This window comes from Apus apus, chromosome 4 (genome assembly GCF_020740795.1).
Source record: "Apus apus isolate bApuApu2 chromosome 4, bApuApu2.pri.cur, whole genome shotgun sequence".
Lineage (NCBI taxonomy): Eukaryota > Metazoa > Chordata > Aves > Apodiformes > Apodidae > Apus > Apus apus.
In genome coordinates this window covers 84,692,399-84,712,151 of record NC_067285.1, presented here as the reverse complement: position 1 = coordinate 84,712,151, position 19,753 = coordinate 84,692,399, and the positions used below count along the sequence as shown (strand labels likewise).

Sequence of the window (19,753 nt, the reverse complement as noted above, 5' to 3'; positions counted from 1 at the left end):
AACCAGAACTGTCTGTCTACAGCTGCAATACACCAGTACAAACAAAAGGAGAGAACACTTTCAAGGCCTTTTGTATTGCTTTCTTCATACCTGTGATGGACTACTTGACAATTGCTCTTTCTTCCTCTGTTTTACAACAAAGAAGGTGTCATCAAACAAACAAAATACATATTTACATTTATTGACTGGCTATTAAAGAACATTTTATATCACTGAATGAGAACCTTTGAGGTGTCTGATTTCTTGATAGCTGCTTGTCCAAACACATTCAAGCAGGCCTTTTAAAACTAATTTCTGCAAGCTGCTGTGTAAAATCAAGAAGATAAAACAGAGCATGCTATTTAATCTTTGCTGATTTTCAGAGCAATGTGTAAACTGAGGAAAAGAGTAGGTAGTGTTAAAAATACTTAGCAGCTTTCCTTACTAGATCTGCTAGCAGTAGTAAAATCTTAGTTACGAAGACTTAAGTTTGCTCTTGGATTAAAAGATGGGAATTTTTTTTTTTTCCCCCATTAATGGAATGGAAGTGGGGAGGGCAGCGTTGCAGCTGCTAAAGTTTGAGTGTTTTTGTGATTCTTCGTATGTGATTTGGTTCCAAAGACCATTTAGTTAATTGTCTGTCTTTTGTATTGCCTTTATATTCCAGACTGTAATATGTGTTGAGATCTCTGTGGTTGGTTATGGGGTTTTTTTATGTTTTAGGATAGGAGACCTGATTCTCTTGAAGGAGCTCCTCTTTCAGAAAGTTGGCTTTTAGGGAGGAGTATCATATGATCTAAGGTTTGGGGAGGCATTTGGGCAAATCCAAGAGATATTAATATCCAAGAAATTTTAATATCTCAGCTATTCAAGAGGACAGAAAGTTCCTCCTAGCATTAGTTCAGGACAGAATTAATTAAAAACTTTTTGTGCTGTAAATATTAGTAGAAGAGGCCAAAGTTTCTTACTTTGGCAGTGTTGGAAGTGCTGATGTTAAATATGTTCACTAATTGTAGAATCCATGTGAACGATACAATCTTTTGGGTTGAAACCATACAGGTTTTTTGGTGGGGAAAAAAAAAATCAGATTACTATTTACATAGTTTTGTCACATATACAGTTAAGTCAGATTTTAAAGATATCTAAACATCCAAAGATATAGCTGTTTGTAGAAAAACTTCTGCACCTGACTTGGACTGAAATCAAGGAGACAGCCAGCAACTCTTGAAAATCCCAGCTGATAGGCGTCTTTATCTCAGGCATCTAAATACATTTTTTGTACTCTTTTGAAATAATCTAATATTGTGTACTGACTTAACACTTTTGATTTTGGAGGACAGACTAAACTGAATGCTTAGAAACCAGGCCTTAAAGATTGTGACAGCTAAGGGCTTTTAGGAGAGCTGTAAGTAGTTGTTTTTGGTTCTTGCTGAACTGTAAGATGCTTCTCTTCATTGGTACTGTTGTCCCAGAGTTAGGGCCCATGTACCTGGACTGCAGTAATCCAGTCCACACACAGAGACAAGATATTTCTTTATTCCAGTTGTGCGTAGAGAGCGGTGCCAGGTGGTAAATCCACAAAGCTAGCACACCTTCCTCATAACACAGGGTTTCTTTTATACACAAGAAAATGCAAAATTACCTTATCTCTGAGTGTACCAATATCATTCATCTACATGATTGGTTAACTACTAGTTCTTTAGTTCCAGCACTTCTACTTTTCACTAGACATGCTGAGAGGGTGAGGGGTTTTTGTGATCAGTCGTCCTTCCAGCCTGAGGGAGGGTATTTTAGTTTGTTATAGAAGTGAGTTCATAGTAAGTTTAATTAATAATTGTTTTCTATTATCTATTTTGCTTAGGGCATAAGACTAAAGGCATAAGCAGTTAGTATCTTCCATTCAACTCTTCTCCATACTAAGAGAAGCTCAGTAAACACTCCCTTCTGTTGGTCATGCTGACCTGTCTTTTTTGACATCAGTACTATGGGCATTCTATAAGGTTATCTTTTTATTCCTGAACTAGTTGAGCAAAAGTACAGCTTATGATGCCAGACAAAATTCACACCTTCATTTAGTAAGTGTTTTAATATGCATTTCAGGTGATGATTATTAAAATGTGCATTTTCAGTTAATATTGGACAAGCACTTACAAAGCATGTAATAAAGTCAGTAAGTGTATTCAAACAGTATGTGTCAGGAGAGAGCACTATTAACGTTCTCAGGGTAAATGTTCTCATACTGTTAGAGAGTGCTGTGAATTACTTCTGGGGTTTTCAGAGAGAAAACTGAGGCAGTTATTTATATTAGCTCCTAAGAGTTTAGCCAGCTTCTGTTCAATGAACCATTCTCCACTGATTGAAGTTGCTTGTTTGACATATTTCATGTATTTCTCTCTTAAAATACTGAAAAAGAAACGCAGACAAAAACCCACCCCATAGGTCAATATATTAAGCAAGTAACTAATTGACTAAGTTGAATACTAACACATGAGCACAAGTATGGATACGCATATGCACAAGTACAAAAATTTTCCTTCTTATACATAGATTTAATATTTTCAAGCTTAGGATATGAAAAGAATGTGAAACTAATATGGCATAACTTTTTATTTTGTCTTCAGGTGTGATATCTTACACAGAATATTTATTCCTCTTATGTATTTTAACAAGTAAGTACTTTTGGAGAAATAAGCCAAAAACTTCTTTACAAATGTCTGAACTCTGAATGCGTTACTATATGTTACAATACCCTTTCTTTTTTTTTTTATTCTCTCCCTTTTCTCCTGTGTATTTCAGTATGGGAAAAAAAAAATCATTCATCTCAACATCTCCTTGTCTTCCTGAAATCTTGTTTAAGTTAATATTTTCATAGATTTGCACTTACTATGTACACAAATGTATTCATTTAAATTAGCTGAGGATATAGCTTTTATATACAGCCACCAAATAGTATCTTAGATTTGTGTATTTGCTTTCTTTCCAAGCAAATAAATAATTAAATGGGGTGGGTTGTTTTGGCAGAGCCACATGCAGGTTTTAGAATCGCTTTCAACATGTTTGATACTGATGGCAATGAGATGGTGGACAAAAAGGAATTCTTGGTGGTAAGTATTTTTTCAGTCTTTGGATACTTTTTTGTAATCTTGACATTCATTTTTTTTGTCTGGGTTGAGACTCATGATGATGTAATCAGTCATGAGAACATGACCTGTTCTTCACTGAATGTAGTTGTTTATTTGCCTTATTTAATGTAAATAGTAAACAGTGTAAATTGTGAATGGTAGCTCCTTGTTACAGTGCACAGGTGTGTTGTTTATGATGATTTTTGAAGTTCAGTTCTAGTTTTTATTCTGGTTCTTTTTAATTGATACTGTGTTCACAGATAATTAGGCTGTTAAAGTTCTGTATCAATCAGCAGCAGAATTATTTAATTGCCATAATAATGGAGGGACTGGCAATAGAATCTGTTCCTGGGCTAACAATTCACTTTTTCATCCATTCTGCTTATAATCCCAGGTGGCATGAAAACGTTGATGTAATGTGACTCTGTCATCTCTTTTACACAAGATTTGTAATTAAATAAAATATACTGCACATGTATCTACTTCAGCCCATGAAAGCCATATGCTGAAGCAATTTCCTAAGCAGAGGTTCAGTGATTTCTTTTTAAGGAGAATATTCCTTATAGCAAAATTGACTTTGAGCTGAATAGTTTTCACATGCTTTGGAACAGTTGGCAGGACATCTGGAACTTGACAGTAGTTTTGTTGCATCCAAGGTTTTGTTGCATTACAAATCTGAATTACAGTATTTGTCAAACTAGAACTTTATTTGTTTTACTGCTTGGAAAAAGCAGACCTGTAAATTCTTCTTACTAATTAAGCAGAGAGTTTACTTTTCTTTTGGCTAGGGACTTAAACAGTTCTAAAAGACACAGGCTTTGAAAGAAAATTAGCTTATTTCACATATCAACCTGAATGGTTCTGTGATTCTATGATTTTGTGGTTAGTGGTTTAGACAAGGTTTCTGAAGACTGCACAAGGCCTGTATTTTTTACTGAACATGTACAGGCAATTAATTAAAAATAAATAAATAAATAAAATTGAATCATGTTTGTACAAAAAGATATTTGCAGAAGACATCAGTTATCTTCATACATTTTTATTGTAGTTGAGTTTATACATAAACACAGTAAATACATATATGAGAAACAGCCAAATGCCTTACTGAAAAATAAAATGATGGTACAAAATATAAAGAATGAAACAGACACATGGAATGGATGTGTCACACCACCGGCTATTTAAAATGAAGACACTCTAATTTCCTGCATGCTGTTTCATAATTATTTTCACGTCAAGTTATAAGACTTGATTCAGGTAAGTTATGCTAACCTAAAGAAAATAGAAAAATGAAAGAAACTGTCCTCAGCGCACTAATTTCCCTCAGTTCTCCTTTCCAAGGAACTGAGATCTGAGATCTGGGGGCTTGTTTTCTGGTGGCATAGCTTATGCAGAACAGGTTTCATTTATTTTGGAAACTGTCACCACTTGCAAATTGTGGCATGCTAATAGTTTTTTGTATTCTAATACTAAATGTACACATCCTTGCAGTCATATTTGCGAATTCCTAATATCCATCTCCTCCAGTTGGGGGAAAAAGCCAGCATTCCATTACTTGGCCAAAGGGAAAACAGAGGAAGAAAAAAATAATCTATCATGATTCAATTGAAATAGAATATGATAGAATAGACTGATAACTTTTTTTAATTTAAAAAAAAAAAAAAAGAGACTTCTGTGACAACTGCTAAGTGGCAGGAAGTTGAAGCAGGAGGCTTTGTCATTTGGAAAATGATGCTGAAAATTAAATCAAAAAAGTGTATAAAATGGGAAGCAAGGACAGCATTAAACTATGGATATTGCATCTTTGTTTTTAACTATGCTTTTACAGTCCTCTTCACATCCTGCTTTTCATTTGTTCTCTGTCATGGTCCTGGATAAAAATTTCTACTTCTTGTTTTCTGTTACCAGACTTGTTGAACAGAAACACACAAAAAGGAGAATTTTAAAACAGTAGATACACCATTCTCTACCTGTTACTTTATCACATTTGTATAGATTAAATCTGACCGTAACTCTTCTTAATCACGTTAGTAACCCTCTAAAAATTAGATCAAAACATGTAAGTCAGAGTTTTAGATCTGAAGTGGAAAAGACCAGGGTAGGTAGGTGTAGGTAGATAAGTAGCTGTACTCACTTTGCTTGGGTATACATCATCTCATCTCCTGTCTGCCTGGAAGCAGGAGACTGAGTGTTGTCATTTCCCAACATTTGCAAAATACTTCTCCATTAATTACAGCCAGCTATCATAAAATTTGAAGTGTAGTTAACACTATTCAGTTTTGCAGATGAAAAGACTTTGAAGAAATTGGTGTGGGGATCACATGTTATGTGATTCTTAAAGAGTACATGTAGCAAGGAGTTGAAAAATACGTATTTTTTCTAATAACAGCTTCAGTGTTTTTGTAAACTAACCCCATGGTGTTTGTGCCTTCCTCTTTGCTTATGTCATAGGGGTGAGGTCAGGGAACAGAAGGATTGTGTAGCCTTGTTATGGGAGATCTTGGTTTAGCTCCTTTCAACAGTCAGTCTCATTATCCTGCTTCAAACAGTGTTCTTATGAAAGTACTCCTAGATCCTTTTGAATTCACTTTTCTACTCACTGGTATCCTATAGCGCTCCTTCTGAACAAAAGATCCATTTCCAGAAGTTTATCAAATGCTTTAATGATGTATGCAACAGAATACTACTCTGCCTCTGTGGCAAGGGAAATACATCTAAGGATGCATTGCTTTTTACTGATTGTTTCTGGTTTTTCGATTACTGCCACTCTTCTCTCCTACTTGATGGCTTGTCACTTCACTTTTTGCAAGGTATTTTCTTTCTACTTCTCTCCATTTACCTTTCTGCTTTCCACAGATTTGGGTTGCAAACTGTGTAATACTCTAGGTCATCCAGCTAAATGTCCTATCACAACTCTTTGTTTCTCAGTATACGTTACAGTAATTCGTGCCTATAGGTTTGCAAAAAATTAGAAAAAAATATACCAAGGTCTGTAAAGCAATTCCATACTCAAAAATAGATACAGTGACACACACAATGTTCTGGTCTGTATTTGTCTTACAGGCAATTCCAGAACACGGTAGTCAATTTTGGGAATTCATAAAATGTTAATTATAAATGCATTTGCTATCTAATCACTAAACAGTGCAGTAATTTATTTCAATGCTGACATACCCCTTCAGCAGACCTTGCTGATCCCTTTCTCTTCATCATTTGCCTTTTCTGAAATACAGTGTTCTGAAATTAAATTTGGAAAATTTGCTTGCAAAATTTGTCAGACACACTTTATCTTTCACATTCCAGTCCCTGGGGAGCTCTGTATGCATTTCATTACAGTATCAGGTTTTTATCAGACTTCTGGTATTTGAAAGGGGCTGCCACAATTGTGTCTGTTTGCCAAGGTGTTTGGTTCTGAAAATACCACATGCTAGACAGGACAAGTTTGTCATCTACTGTGTTTATTATTTTTCCAGTCCACTTTGAGATTTGCGAACGATGCAAGTGACAGCGCAATATTTTCACATACAGGTTTTGAAAAGCTGAAGTTCACTGGTAGATACATAGATGGCATCATAGTTAACACTGATGTCTCTTGCTATGAAGAGTATACACAGAAACTTTTTCTAATGGCTTGGGAATATAAATAATTATTAATATAAATAAATAAAAATACCTAAATAAAACAGATACTTACAAAGAAGAGTAAGTACAGACTAGTTCTTACTCTGAAGACTTTATAGTTTCAAAAAAATAAATACACTCAATAATATGTATGTTTTAATTTGAGGTTTTCTCAGAAGTCATGTTTAAAGCTCTTAATGTACAGAAACTTGTGAAAGGGATATTTTACAAGACTCTAAGGTATTCTTTGAACAGACTTAAAAAAAAAAAAAAAAAAAGGGTACTTGATAAATTATTCTTGAGTGGTAGTTTGTTGCTGCTAAAGGGGAATGTTTCTCCCCCATGATGTGTTTCCACCCCTCCTTTGTGCCAGCAGGAATAAAAACTGATCTGCTTGGAAACTTAACGATATGAAATAAGATTGATCTAGCTGACTGCACAGCCACTCAGGTTCTAATTAGTACCCAAAAAGAAAGGGTGTGCCTAGAGGTGGTGAAAGAGGCTGGGACTCCCCCTTTTTGTATAGGCTGGGTTGGCTAAGATATAAAACTAAATGCGATGTTCTTACTGTTGTGTTCCCAAATAGAATCATTAGCTTTCCTTTGTGGAAAAAATATTTCCATTTTCCTTTCTGTGTGATAGTTAAGATTGTTAAAGGAGAGACTCTTTCCCTCAAGTTTGGCCCTATGTTTCCCAAAGCAGAGTCTCAGGTATCTAATCTTATTAAAAAAATAAGTTAATTCAGGTGGTGAAGCAGAAAAACAGATAGGGCTGGATGTGTTCAGAGAGGGACCCTGACCAAAGAAGTCCCTGGGCAGTTACCCTTACGATTTATGTGCCTGTCCCTCACACACTCTTTACACATTCTTCATGAGCCTTTCTAGACCAGTGTGGTTTCTGGTTTGGGCTCTAACACATTACTGGATTCTTTCTCTGTCTCCATGTAGACCATTAAGTGTTCTTAGTTGATTTCATTTGAAGCTTCTGCTGGCTGCTGTAGCCTCCTTATCTTCTGGTTTGCACTTCTTGTGCACCTGCTAGCTGGCAGAGCATGGGAAACTGAAAAGTCTTAGTCTTAGAATAAGGACTGCTTAGCAACAACCAAAACATCAGTGTATTATCAACATCAGTCTCATACTAAATCCAAAACACACACCAGCTACTAAGAAGAAAATTAACTCCATCCCAGCCAAAAGCATGTCTAGGTGAATATCCGCAGCTTGCAGCCTAAGGTTTCAGCAAATCTAGCTACTAAAGCTAAGTAAATAATGCTAAATAAACAGTATACCAAATCGCACAACATTATGTTGTAGCCCCTCCATCATGATGCTAAATGATTGACTATGAGCAATTAATTCTATTTAAAACTTACTCAAGCTAAATGACTGATAGTTCTTAACCAAGGTCATGGAAGGAACATGAAGGTATGAATATCAACAACAATCATTGAAACATTGATAATTTAGTGAAGAACTACATTTTAATAGTTTGCAGTGTTCCTCACAATGAATTGTTGTTATGCATGTGAAATGGCCTGAAAACTAAATTAGACCAAAATGTTGGGGTTTTTTTTTTAGCTACAAGAGATTTTCAGGAAAAAAAATGAGAAGAGAGAAAGAAAAGGAGATGAAGAAAAGCGTGCAATGCTGGTAAGTAAAATTAGAATAGTTGTAGCTGGTAATTCATTTGTTTTCTTCAATATAGGACTAAATTGTATGTGTATCTATTTCACAAATCACTTTCAATTTTTAAAATAAATATTATTTAAAAGAATATGCAGAACTATATATAGAAAAAAGCAATATTTAGCCTGAACTGCAGTAATTAAAAAAAAATATATAATTAACAATCTATAGAAAGGAAAATCTGGTGTTTAAATACTGTATTACATATGACAGTAGCATTGATTCCATTTGGAGTCTATAAATCTAGAAATCTAAGAAAAAGCATACAGTAATGACCCAGTGTTACTGTCTATAATAGTGAGAGATCTCAGTGGCAAAAATGAACTCTACTCCTGCCTTATAACTAACTGGTACTTGTTATTAACATAGTAGTTTTAAAAATAGCTGATGAAATGTTAAAAGTGAACTTAGATTTTATGTCTAAATGTAGTTATTGTATTAAATACTGCTTATGAAAAATGCAGAATGGTTTTAGCTGTGTATATTATCTGCATAGATTTTTGTGGAGTAATGAATATTCATTCTTGAATACTGTCAAATTTGCATTTATTATGTGCATAAAAAAGGTAAGTCAGAAATAGTGAAACCTGTAGTGGTTTGTCTGGAGGATGGCAGCAGTAGTAGTACTGTTGGAGAAGAAAAATCAGGGACAAGCTTCTGTCAAGCCCACAGCAGAAAAAACACGTTCATTTGCATTTTGCATATTTGACAAAAAATCCTTATCCCAAGAAACATTTTGAGATCTATGCAGAGCTTCTCATAGTGCCCATTATCCTTTTGGGACCATAGATGCTTGATCTCAGATCTTTGTCCCTGAAACCATAGGCAGTTTGAATTTCAAGAAGTAATAGTTTTTAAACCTTCCTTGAGCATAAAAAGGGATCTCTTCTTCTCACCCAGAGAGACCTATCCTTAACTTTTTAACAGTGTAAGTCAGTTGTGAATCTCTCACACAATGTTTATTCTGAACAAAGGAAACTTACATACAAAGGAGGAGCTTTTGGAAGAAGGAAAGATTGCAAAATAGAACATTTCTCCTGAGAGTAACTCTCTGTAACTGTGTTTTGAAAGCTTGAAAAATGAGATTGAAAATAAACCTTTTTTCCTTCACAGTCATTTTAAAAAGCAAACAAACAAACAAACAAACTGATCTAATAATACATAAAATAAATGTTAACTTGTCTTAACCTATTCTGTTGTCTTTTTTATTTTTTCTTCTTTTGGCTTCAATCTGACATGTGATACTTGGCTTGGTCCATTTTTGCTGTATGTCAGCGTCTTCAACTTTATGGATATCATACTTCTACTAACAGTGTATGTACTCTAATTATTTTCAATTTATGCAGTCTTCACCAGTGAGATGAAATTATATGCTATAAGAAAATTTCCTATACGTATCTTTTTCATAAAGTGCATTTCTTCTGCTAATCAGTAAAGAAGTGATGGACAATTGTGCATGCTTTTATTGCACGTGTTTTGAAACAGGCAGGTTTACCAGTAGGAAAGTTAGCTCTCCCTGTTTATGTGAAATGAAGGAAACATATTTGTAAGGGAAGGACAAAAAAAACTTTCAGAAATTACATACTTGTTTTTAATTAATGTGTGTAAATTAAGTCATCCTGCATGATTAATTTGATCTGGGTCTGTCTTGCCTTCTTGTATGTATATATATACTGTATATATGTATACGTATATATATGTATACATATATATACACACACATCAGTATATATATAATGTGAAGTAATAATTAGTCAAATTAATCTTTGTTTCTCCCAAAAAAAAACAGGTACCAGAAGAGAGCTTTTATATTTTTGTGATACAGATACAGAACAAATAAATAAGAACTTTCAGTGCTGAACTAGAATAGGATTTTACAGAAAATAGTCCCTGTATTATGTAGGTGACAGTAAACTTGTTTTCAATCATTTTTGAGGAGTGGGAGAGAGAATCCACAAGAGAGTCTTCATTGTGACCTGATCACAGCAGAAGTAAAGCTATTATAAAAAAAAAAATAAATTAATTTTAAAACAGAAGAATTAATATTTGTTTTGGTATGATTATTGTGATATGCAAAGTGAGGGGAGGGAACCAGTGAGAATTAGATGACTAGTGAAATTGCAGTTTTAAAGGCAGTTTATATAGTCAATTACAGCAATTCAAAGATTTATTTCCTATGAAAGCACATGCAGTTTGGGATATATGCAGGAAGGAAGTCTGTTGAATGAAAAGGTGCAGTGTCATGATGTAGATGCTGCAGTGTAGTGTGAATAAGGCAGTAGGAAATTTGCGGTCTTAGGATTCAACAGGTTTTAGATCAGGCTTTACTGCAGTGAAAGATGCTGCACAGTGGTTGCCATATTCCTGTGTGGCCTCCTATTTTAAACTGAAACCAAGATAGTTAGACTTTTCTACTCCAGCCATGTCCAAACTCTTTTATCAAGTTGATGCCCAGGTGTGCAGTATCCTTTTCTGCCCCACAAACCTGGAGATCTCTATACAAAGGAGACTCCAATAGGAATTCACAGTATCTGACAAATCTCCCACCCCAGAAAGCTGGTCTTTTGGATTTCTCTTTCTTCCACTGAAACAAGACGCATAGCAGCCTTTTCAGTTTCCCCTGATGTCCCGGGGTGTTGAAGATACTCAAGACCAAGGAGGTGGAATCCTAAAGTGTCTGGGATGGTCCAGAGTGCTGTGTTGAGCCCTTCTCCTCACTTCATCTTTCAATTCCAACCTGAGAAGTGTCAAGGTTAATAAGCTGACATTTTAAAGGGGTTAACTGTTTTTTTAATTTAATTTGCATAGGTTAATTTTTTCAGATCATGTTCTGGTGCATACTGCAGTTGTGTGTTAAGGCTAATTCAGCATGTATTGCATGAGTGTTTTCACTAGCCACATGCTGACAGGAACATGATAATTATAATGAGATGCATGGAAGGAAAATAAAGTGTGTATGCCCAGGAATACTAATACAAGTATGAGTAAATACTAAAAGGCTAAAGTAAATCTCCAATAAGAGAAGAAATTAAATGAATACTTAAAATATGCAATTACAGAATTGTATGCATAAAAAAATGAGGTGATGTTCATTCACATGACCCAGTAAACATCAAAGGGATAATAAGTGTCAGAGAGAAGCTGCTAAGGACCTAATCCTGTACACAGTGGAGTAAACCAATTTGTGTGAGATTAGGAATTTAGGCCTGAATGGAGTTACATATGACAATACTGTGGCCTCAGCATAGTTACACTTACTCCAAAATAAGGGAAAGATAAAACCAGAATTTTTCAAACAGGAAACAAAAGTGTAATAAACCTCAAGAATGGGTATAATTCCTGGTAGTTTGTAGTTTTTCTTTGATGACAATTTACAGAAAACGTAAGTTGGATTAGTTAGTGGAGGAAGTACATAGTAGAACTTGTAGAAGCAGTATATGCTGTGTTGACATTATGTAGAATACGTAGTGACAATAAACCCTCGACTTTTATAAAGTATTCTTCATTATTACAATGTGGTTTTTGCACATTGCACAGCAATGTAAATCTTCCGAGAGAAAATTATGTAATTAATAAAAAAAAAAGTTTTCATTTGTAATTAGAAGATTGGAATCATAGAATATCCTGAGTTGCAAGGGACCCATCAGGATCATCAAGTCCAACTCCTGTCCCTGTGTACAGCACCCCAAGAATCACACCATGGGCCTGAGAGCATCGTCCAAACGCTTCTTGAACCCAGGAAGGCTTGGTGCTGTGACCACTTCCCTGGGGAAAGGAAATTAAACTCTTTTAATTAAAGGGGAGTAAACTCATTCTGCCATTGTCTTGCCTGCCCAGATGTATGTGAGTGGGGAGCTGTGAAAGTAGGAGACCTAATTTAGGTTAACTTGTGGGGAGAAAGGGGAAAATTCATTCAGTTGCAATAACCCTAACCAAGTTCAAATAGCTTTCTGCTGTCTTTGGAATCACCTCCCCTAGATTCTTTGTGGGGAAAATAAATAAATAAATAAATAAACAAACAGATGTATTTAATAGATTTTCCAAGACTAGTTGCAAGATAAGGGAAGGCCTCTTTTAATAAGGGAGAATTTTTCAGGATTCCAAAAATGAAACATTTCAGAAAAAAATGTAAGTATAATTTCATTGGAGAAATTAGACACTTATTTTCTTTTTAAACAAGGTAAGTTTGATCATCAGATATACATAGTATTTTCTTGATAAGTATGTTGCAGTTGAGGTTGGATTTAGTAGTCTTGTTTTTTGCATTTATTTATTGGTATAGGATGTCATCCCTAGTGGATTTAATTAATTTTCTGTAACAAGTTGTATGATTATATTTGTATTTTGACCAGTGACACAACAAATTTTGTAAGTACATAAATTATTTTAATTTAAAAAAAAAAAAAAACAGAATTGTTGGAAAAATCAACAGCAAAATACTGAATTTAGATGGACATTTTGTACTTTCAAGAAATATTTTCACCTTACACTTTCTCTAATTGATTTTGGTTGGGAAAGTGGAGTCTGGTGATATGAGGATGATGAAGGTACTTGAACACCTCTCCAAGGAATAAAGTCTGAGAGAACTGGGGCTGTTTAGTCTTGAGAAGGCTGAGAGGGGATCTTATTAATGTCTAGAAATATCTGAGGGGTGGGTGTCAAGGGAAGGAGCCAGTCTCTTTTCAGTGGTGCTCAGTAATAGGACAAGGAACAATGGGTAGAAGCTAGAACACAGGACGTTCCATCTCAACATGAGGAGAAACTTCTTTACTGTGGGGATGACAGAGCACTGGAACAGGCTGCCCAGAGAGGTTGTGGAGTCTCCTTCTCTGGAGACTTTCAAAACCTGGGATTGGACTAGATGATCTCTAGAAGTCTCTTCCAACCCCTAACATTCTGTAATTCTAGGATACTTTTGGCACAGCCAAGTTATGAGTAATAAGCAAATAGCTGTAATAGACCATTGATCCTTTTATTTACAAAGTGTCATGTGACTGGGTAGAAATTTCTCTGTGTAGAAGCAAAAGAATCAAGCCATGCTTTTGAAGATATGTTGAAAAAGTGTGTAAGGAGTTGTTTTATTGTTCTTTGGTTTTCAAACAATTATGCTTCTTGAAACTTCTGCAGGTGCTTAAAACAGAAGGAGACGACCTTGTCCCCAGAAGCTATTGGGATACTTTGAGACGTAGCACAAGCCAAGCACTCTTTTCGGACCTTGCAGAGGTATAAGACAGCCTCTGTCTCTGGTCCATAAACAGACTGCTATTTTATTTATTTATGTTCTGATTATTGTTTTCTGCACTCTTGTTTCTTCACTTCCTTTTAATTACTTTAAAAACAAAAAGAAACAAACAAACAAAAACCAACAACAACAATAACAAAAAAAAACACCTGAAAGTTTTCAGATTAAATGCATTTGGTTCTGTTCGTATGGTATTTGAAAGTTGTCATTTCCAGGTGAAAGCAAAGTTACCTTTTGAAAGAGCTGAAAGATCAAGTCCTCTTTAATTCTTACTGTAAGAAACATTTTTGAACACTAATAGAGACAGTATTTCACAGTTAAAGAATTCAGGAAACCTTTGTCATTTAGGCTTGCTCTAGTGATATGACAAATTTTAATAAGAGTTGCACCCCTTTAAGCTTTTAATCTTAAGGTCCTTAATGTGCTTTTTAGGTATGTTGAGAGCTTATCTTCACAACTGTATCGTAGAAGATTGTTTTAATTGTTGGATCAAACCAGGAAAGGTTTAAGGCAACCACTATGTTAGTCTTCTGTAGTATTACACAATCATTAAGGAGGACTAGCAATATCACTGAGCTGTCAAATTAATTTCCATAGTTCTTTTAATTCTAATAAGATTCTTGTTTCATGCTCTGCTTTCAGATAATTAAGACATTATTTTGTATTGATAATTTAGGAAGCTCAGAAAACTAGATCATTTAGGCGTTTCTGTGCCCCATACAGTGAGGGTGATTGCTCTGCTGGTGGTGGTATTAAAGGACAGACAGCAGCTCCCCACTGACTCTGGTTTCAAGTCCCATGCTTCATAAGCAGGATCATAATGAGAAAAGAACAAGGAACTGAAACGGACCTCCAGGGTAAAACAGTCTTTTTCTTTGCTTCATAAGCAATGTGCGCTCCATATTAAAAGTAATTAGTGTTTTGCCCCTGCTGTTCCTCTGCAGAAGCTATTGAATAACCTGAGGACTTGGACGGACTCTTTCTAATATCTGGGCTAAATTTCCTCATTGTCCCTTTATACCAGTCTGTTGTCCCTTAATTTTCATAGGGCTTTTTCCTCTTTAATTTTAATCTTCTTACATGTGATTGTGTTTATAAACTAAATCATAGCCATCACTTTTAATTAATGTAGGCTAAGTACAACAGGGTTTTTTATTTTTCTCTTAAGGTAAAACCTGTATTTCCCAGGTATCCCAAGTCTTGCCTTTACTTCTCTCAGCTTGAGTTAATTTGGTTTTGAACAAAATAAAACGTAGTGTTACAGAATACATGTTTATACCAATATTTATAGCAACATTCATGTTAATAATATATTCATAATAATCTTGCAGTAAAGCAGTATATCCAGCCTTTTTTTCCAGACTTTTAAATTAATGAGTTCCTAAACTATTAGTCCAGTTATTAGTCCTTGTTTATTCTACCAAATTTTAGAACTCAGAACATCAGTGTTCTTGTCTAGTTGGCTAAAGGAGACATAGAGGGGAGAGAGGACCGTTCTTTTCATTGACTTTTTAAGGAACTTGAGGCACTGAAGTTTCTGAATGAGCTGTCGTCTTAATCTGCAGTTAGCTGGCATGAATTCAGTCCCAAGTGTAAATGGAAGTAAATCTGGTAATCTCTACACACCTTTAATTTGAAAAGAGCATTTATTTACAGCGAATGCTTCAGACTGATGTCTGTAACTACAGTGTAAATGAAGTTTAATAGCACCTATACTTAACATTGATTTGAAGTATGTGTAAAATATATAAAAAGTCACTCTGGTCACTTGTAAATCATTTATGAAGAGAAATCATGTCCTGCATTTGCTCCCCTTAAAATTTCCCACTTCTCACCACAGTAATCTTTATTCTGCTTGTGTTAATTTTGAGCTGGCTGGCTTTCATCCATGTTCTTATGTCTCCTGGGTGCTCTCTTATGTTATAGCCATCTGCACTAAGAAAGTGACATAAACTAGGTGACACTGGAGTCTGTTGTTTCACAGCCTTTTGAGAAGGCCTTGTGTAAGTTGAAATGGAGAGTATTGTTTCTGCAATTCCTAATTTTGCATCCTGCCAGTTATCGCTGATTTCAGTCTGTGGCTTTATTCTTAAATTACTAAATGAAACTGAAAATCAGTGTTTATTTATTACTTTTGAAAAATCAGGGACTTGCAGTAAGAAATCTTTTATTAATTCAAAGTAAAAATGCATTCTTCATTGTCAGAATATGTTTCTAGAAACAGACCATTGCTCATCTGTGTAACTTACATTTAGTCAACCTGCTTTAATCAAAAGCTTGAACTTTGCAGAATATAAACAGATAAACTGTTCTTCAGGTTAGGAAGAGGAGGAGGTGTTGCGAATAATGGGACTGAAATTCTCTCCTCTTTGTATCTGTACCTGCATTTGTATTACATTTAGTGTAAAGGTAAAGAGAAATGAGGCAGGGTTTTATTCTCGTTCCTCAATGACTGCAAAATATATTAGATCAAAATAAAGGCTCATACTTGTTTATGTGCAAGTGGCTTTGGTAATTTCATTTTCACTGATCTAAAATGAAATTCATTTTACTATGAGCAACAGATAATGGTTTTAAATTATTATGGCTTTTGTTCTTATCCTTGCCCCTAAAAAGAGGGAATTTATTTAATGCTATAAATACAGAAAGAGCCCAGGAATAGTTTTCAGATGCCTGCACTTTTGCAGAGGATTTTGTTTAGGGTTTTTTATTTACTGAGTCTGACCAAATGGGAGTTGTGAAAAGACTTCTAGATTATATATTTTTAAATGTTTTTAGATATGGGTGAATTCAGCCGAAGTCTAAGGTTTTTAAATGTTTTTGCAAGATGAAAGGCTGCGGTTTAACATGTGATACCTTTTCAGCGTACTTGAGGGAAATTGTTTGAATGTGCTTAGGGATTTAATTGCTTAAAAGATGTAAGAAATCAGGGTATCTACATTTCAGTATGTTGTGTCCTGTAGTGGAGGACAACAATATTAAAAGACAAATAGTGATTAATTTTCTGAATTAGTTTGCTCACCTGATGAGCAGAGCTGTCTTAATTGAAGAACATGAAATCTCTCTCTACCTAGATATATACTGTGTCATATTATTTCTCCCTGGAGAAAGGTATAAGAATAAAGAGGAAGCTTGATAACATGAAATACAATCTTGAGAATCCTAAATCTACTATACTAAAGTACAGAAAAGTCTCTCATTTCTTTAGTTCTTCGATTTTGAAAAAAAAAAGGATTGTGTTGTTGCTGCCTCATGTTGTTCCTTGTTGATATATAAGTACTCTTAATGGACGTTACATTGTACTTTTTTTTTACATATCGGTATGTAAATTTAGAAATAATGTAGTATATTTCAGAGAATGTAGATATGAAGTAGTTTTTCATGGCACATCATGTATGTAAGGAACATTTTAAAGAGGATTAGTGAAACTATCACTTTATAATTTCAAATTTTCTATTGTTCTAAATATTATTTGGGCAATAAAATCTAAACTGCAGTCATATGCTGCTTGTAGAAAAGAATCCTATAAAGTACACCTGAATGATGTGAGTGGTTTTGGAATATTCTCCCATACTTGATTTTGAAATGTAAAATGAGTATATAAAATAACATCCTTTAATTTCTTTATAGTTGCATAGTAGAAGGGAAAGGAGATTGTGTACAAAGGGAGCTAGTTTTATGGCCTATCTCATCTGACTAGAACTTTTTTTTCCTCAAAAGTTTCTGGTTTTATTTTTCATGGTTTTTTCCCCTTCATTGCAGTTTCCATTATATTATATTGCTGTTTTAAGTGTTTTCTACTAACTGCAATTACCAACCTAGTGCTATTTTGTGTGAAATGGCATGACTAAATGAATTTAATGGATTTTAATACTAAACTCTTTCAGACTCTGAACATAAAACAAGCTCTTAATAGAATGGTCTATCATGATGATAGGCATTATCAGATTATACTTCTTAACTGATCCAGTCATGGCCTTTAATTTTTTTTATTCTAATATTTAAGCGTGCTGATGATTTTTCAAGTTCACTGTCAGATACGACACTGCTTGTACACTTTTTTGGCAAGAAAGGAAAAGCTGAACTCAACTTTGAAGATTTTTATAGGTGAGTCTCCACTTTTATTAACTCCTTGTAAAAAATACTTGCATACTTTTAAAATTTGTATTATATTGCTATACACATAGCTTTTGAAGATGTATATAACTTCTGTGTTCCCTTTGTATGTGTTATATACACAGAAGCAAAATAAAACAGTAAGTGGATGAACAATAAAAAGTCCTGTACTAATACTGCTGCATTTGCATGTTTTGTTTGCACTTGTTTGCATAGTTGGTTTGGGGTGGAGAGGTTATACCCCAGCTCTGTCCCTATTGGTATTTAGGAACTTTTTTCTTGGGTTTGAATTATTTTTATTTTTTTCCCCTCTTTGTCAGTGCTTTAAAAAAAGTTCATGCGCATCTCTGCTCTTAAGGAAATATTTAAAGGTAAAGATTTTTCTGAAGGTACTGTATAGATCAAGCTTCTTCCAGAAAAAGCAAAAACACAGTGGAAGCTATTTGCTTAATTATGCCAGTTAAAATAGAATTTAAAAATATAGGGAGAGTGCCATGAAAACAGAGCCATAAAACGGTATGTTTCTGTGTGACTGAAAGAGATTAAGTGTTAGGGTATTGTTTCCTCAGTAAATACTCACAATTCCTGTTGTATTTATAGTTATTACTTAACTGTGCATTCTAATCAATCAGATGTTTACAAATTATTTAGCCGTAAAATTATGTATGTTATGAAAAGTATTCAGTGTTTCACACGATATAAAAACTGTCATCAAGTGAAGTCATTATGCGAGTTCAAAACAAGAGCCAGAAGAGAAGGTACTTTTTCAAAAGGCATCTAGTTAAAATGTCTATCTGATCCTGTAAGAAAGAAGTCAAAACCCAATAGACATATTCGTGAAAGAGGGATCCATCAAGTCTTACTCAACACTACTTTACCAGCTCAAAAAAAACCTTAAACTGTGGAGTAGTGGGGGGATTACTGTTGTATGTTTACCTTGCAGTTACACAGTTGCCTGGGTATACTCTTGATTTGAGCTCTTGTAGTTCTTGGAAGTCAAGTTATGTATTAGGAAGGAGCGTTGTAATCAACATCTGCAGGATGGGAACTCTTGGGAACCTGTAACAGCGAAATGTTTCAGGTTAGGTTTGACAACCAGATGAACATGGGTTCCCAATATAGTACTGTGTCCATAGGGCTCATTTCATCCTTGGCTGTATAACTAGGACATCAAGCAGAATTAGGGACATTGTATTTTCCTTTCCATTTTACAATTTGTCCAGTGTTGGTGTCCAGAAAATACTAAATGTGATGTTAAAATAGGAAGAGTTTATAGGAGTAACATAAGAATAGTGAAATATTTAAAAAAACCCAAACAAAACCAAAACAAAAAAAAACAAACAAACAAAACAAATGAGCTTACCACAGCTTGTTGAAAAGAGAAAGGTAAGTTTTACTCACAATCTATAAGTAACTATATGGGGAATAAGTTTTGAGAATTTGTTTAGTACTGAGATGGAAGTTTTAGTCTAGTATATAAGAATATCAGTGGCCCACTGAAGAATAAAATTAAGCAAACATAAACTAGAAGTAAATTAGAAATGCAAGTATTGATTCATTTTAATACTTGCTAAAACACTTCATCTTTCAGTAAAGAATGTTGTATTGATTAGACATCAACATAGATAAGGGATTTATCAAATTTTCCATCAGTGCTAGGAAAAGGTAATTTATGTAATGCTTTCTGGCTTCATATTCTGTGAGTCTTTTAAGGACATATATAGTAGAAATATAAAGTATTACTGTTTCTTCATGTTTATATTTGTGCTTTAGGTTTATGGATAACCTACAAACTGAGGTTCTAGAGATAGAATTCCTTTCCTACTCTAACGGGATGAACACCATCAGTGAGGAAGACTTTGCCCATATTCTTTTGAGGTATACAAATGTGGAAAATACATCAAGTTACCTGGAAAATCTGCGCTGCACAATTCCGGAAGAAAAGGTAATTGTTTAGCTAGGGCAGCAGTGGGCCACAGTAGCCAGTC

General features: G+C 34.6%; 1 protein-coding gene across 6 annotated transcripts in view; it reads left to right on the top strand.

Moving 5' to 3' along the window:
• Positions 1–19,753, top strand: part of MICU3 (mitochondrial calcium uptake family member 3) — a 53,729-nt gene that overhangs the window by 19,139 nt on the left and 14,837 nt on the right. For 2 of the 6 annotated variants that reach the window (XM_051617500.1, XM_051617501.1), the window contains exons 5-11: positions 2,601–2,648; positions 3,001–3,083; positions 8,300–8,371; positions 9,683–9,721; positions 13,535–13,630; positions 17,656–17,756; positions 19,539–19,710. In XM_051617500.1, coding sequence (XP_051473460.1) covers positions 2,601–2,648; positions 3,001–3,083; positions 8,300–8,371; positions 9,683–9,721; positions 13,535–13,630; positions 17,656–17,756; positions 19,539–19,710 — 611 coding nt within the window. The remainder of the gene's footprint in view (positions 1–2,600; positions 2,649–3,000; positions 3,084–8,299; positions 8,372–9,682; positions 9,722–13,534; positions 13,631–17,655; positions 17,757–19,538; positions 19,711–19,753) is intronic. The other 4 variants (XM_051617503.1, XM_051617505.1, XM_051617504.1 and 1 more) reach the window with 2 other exon arrangements.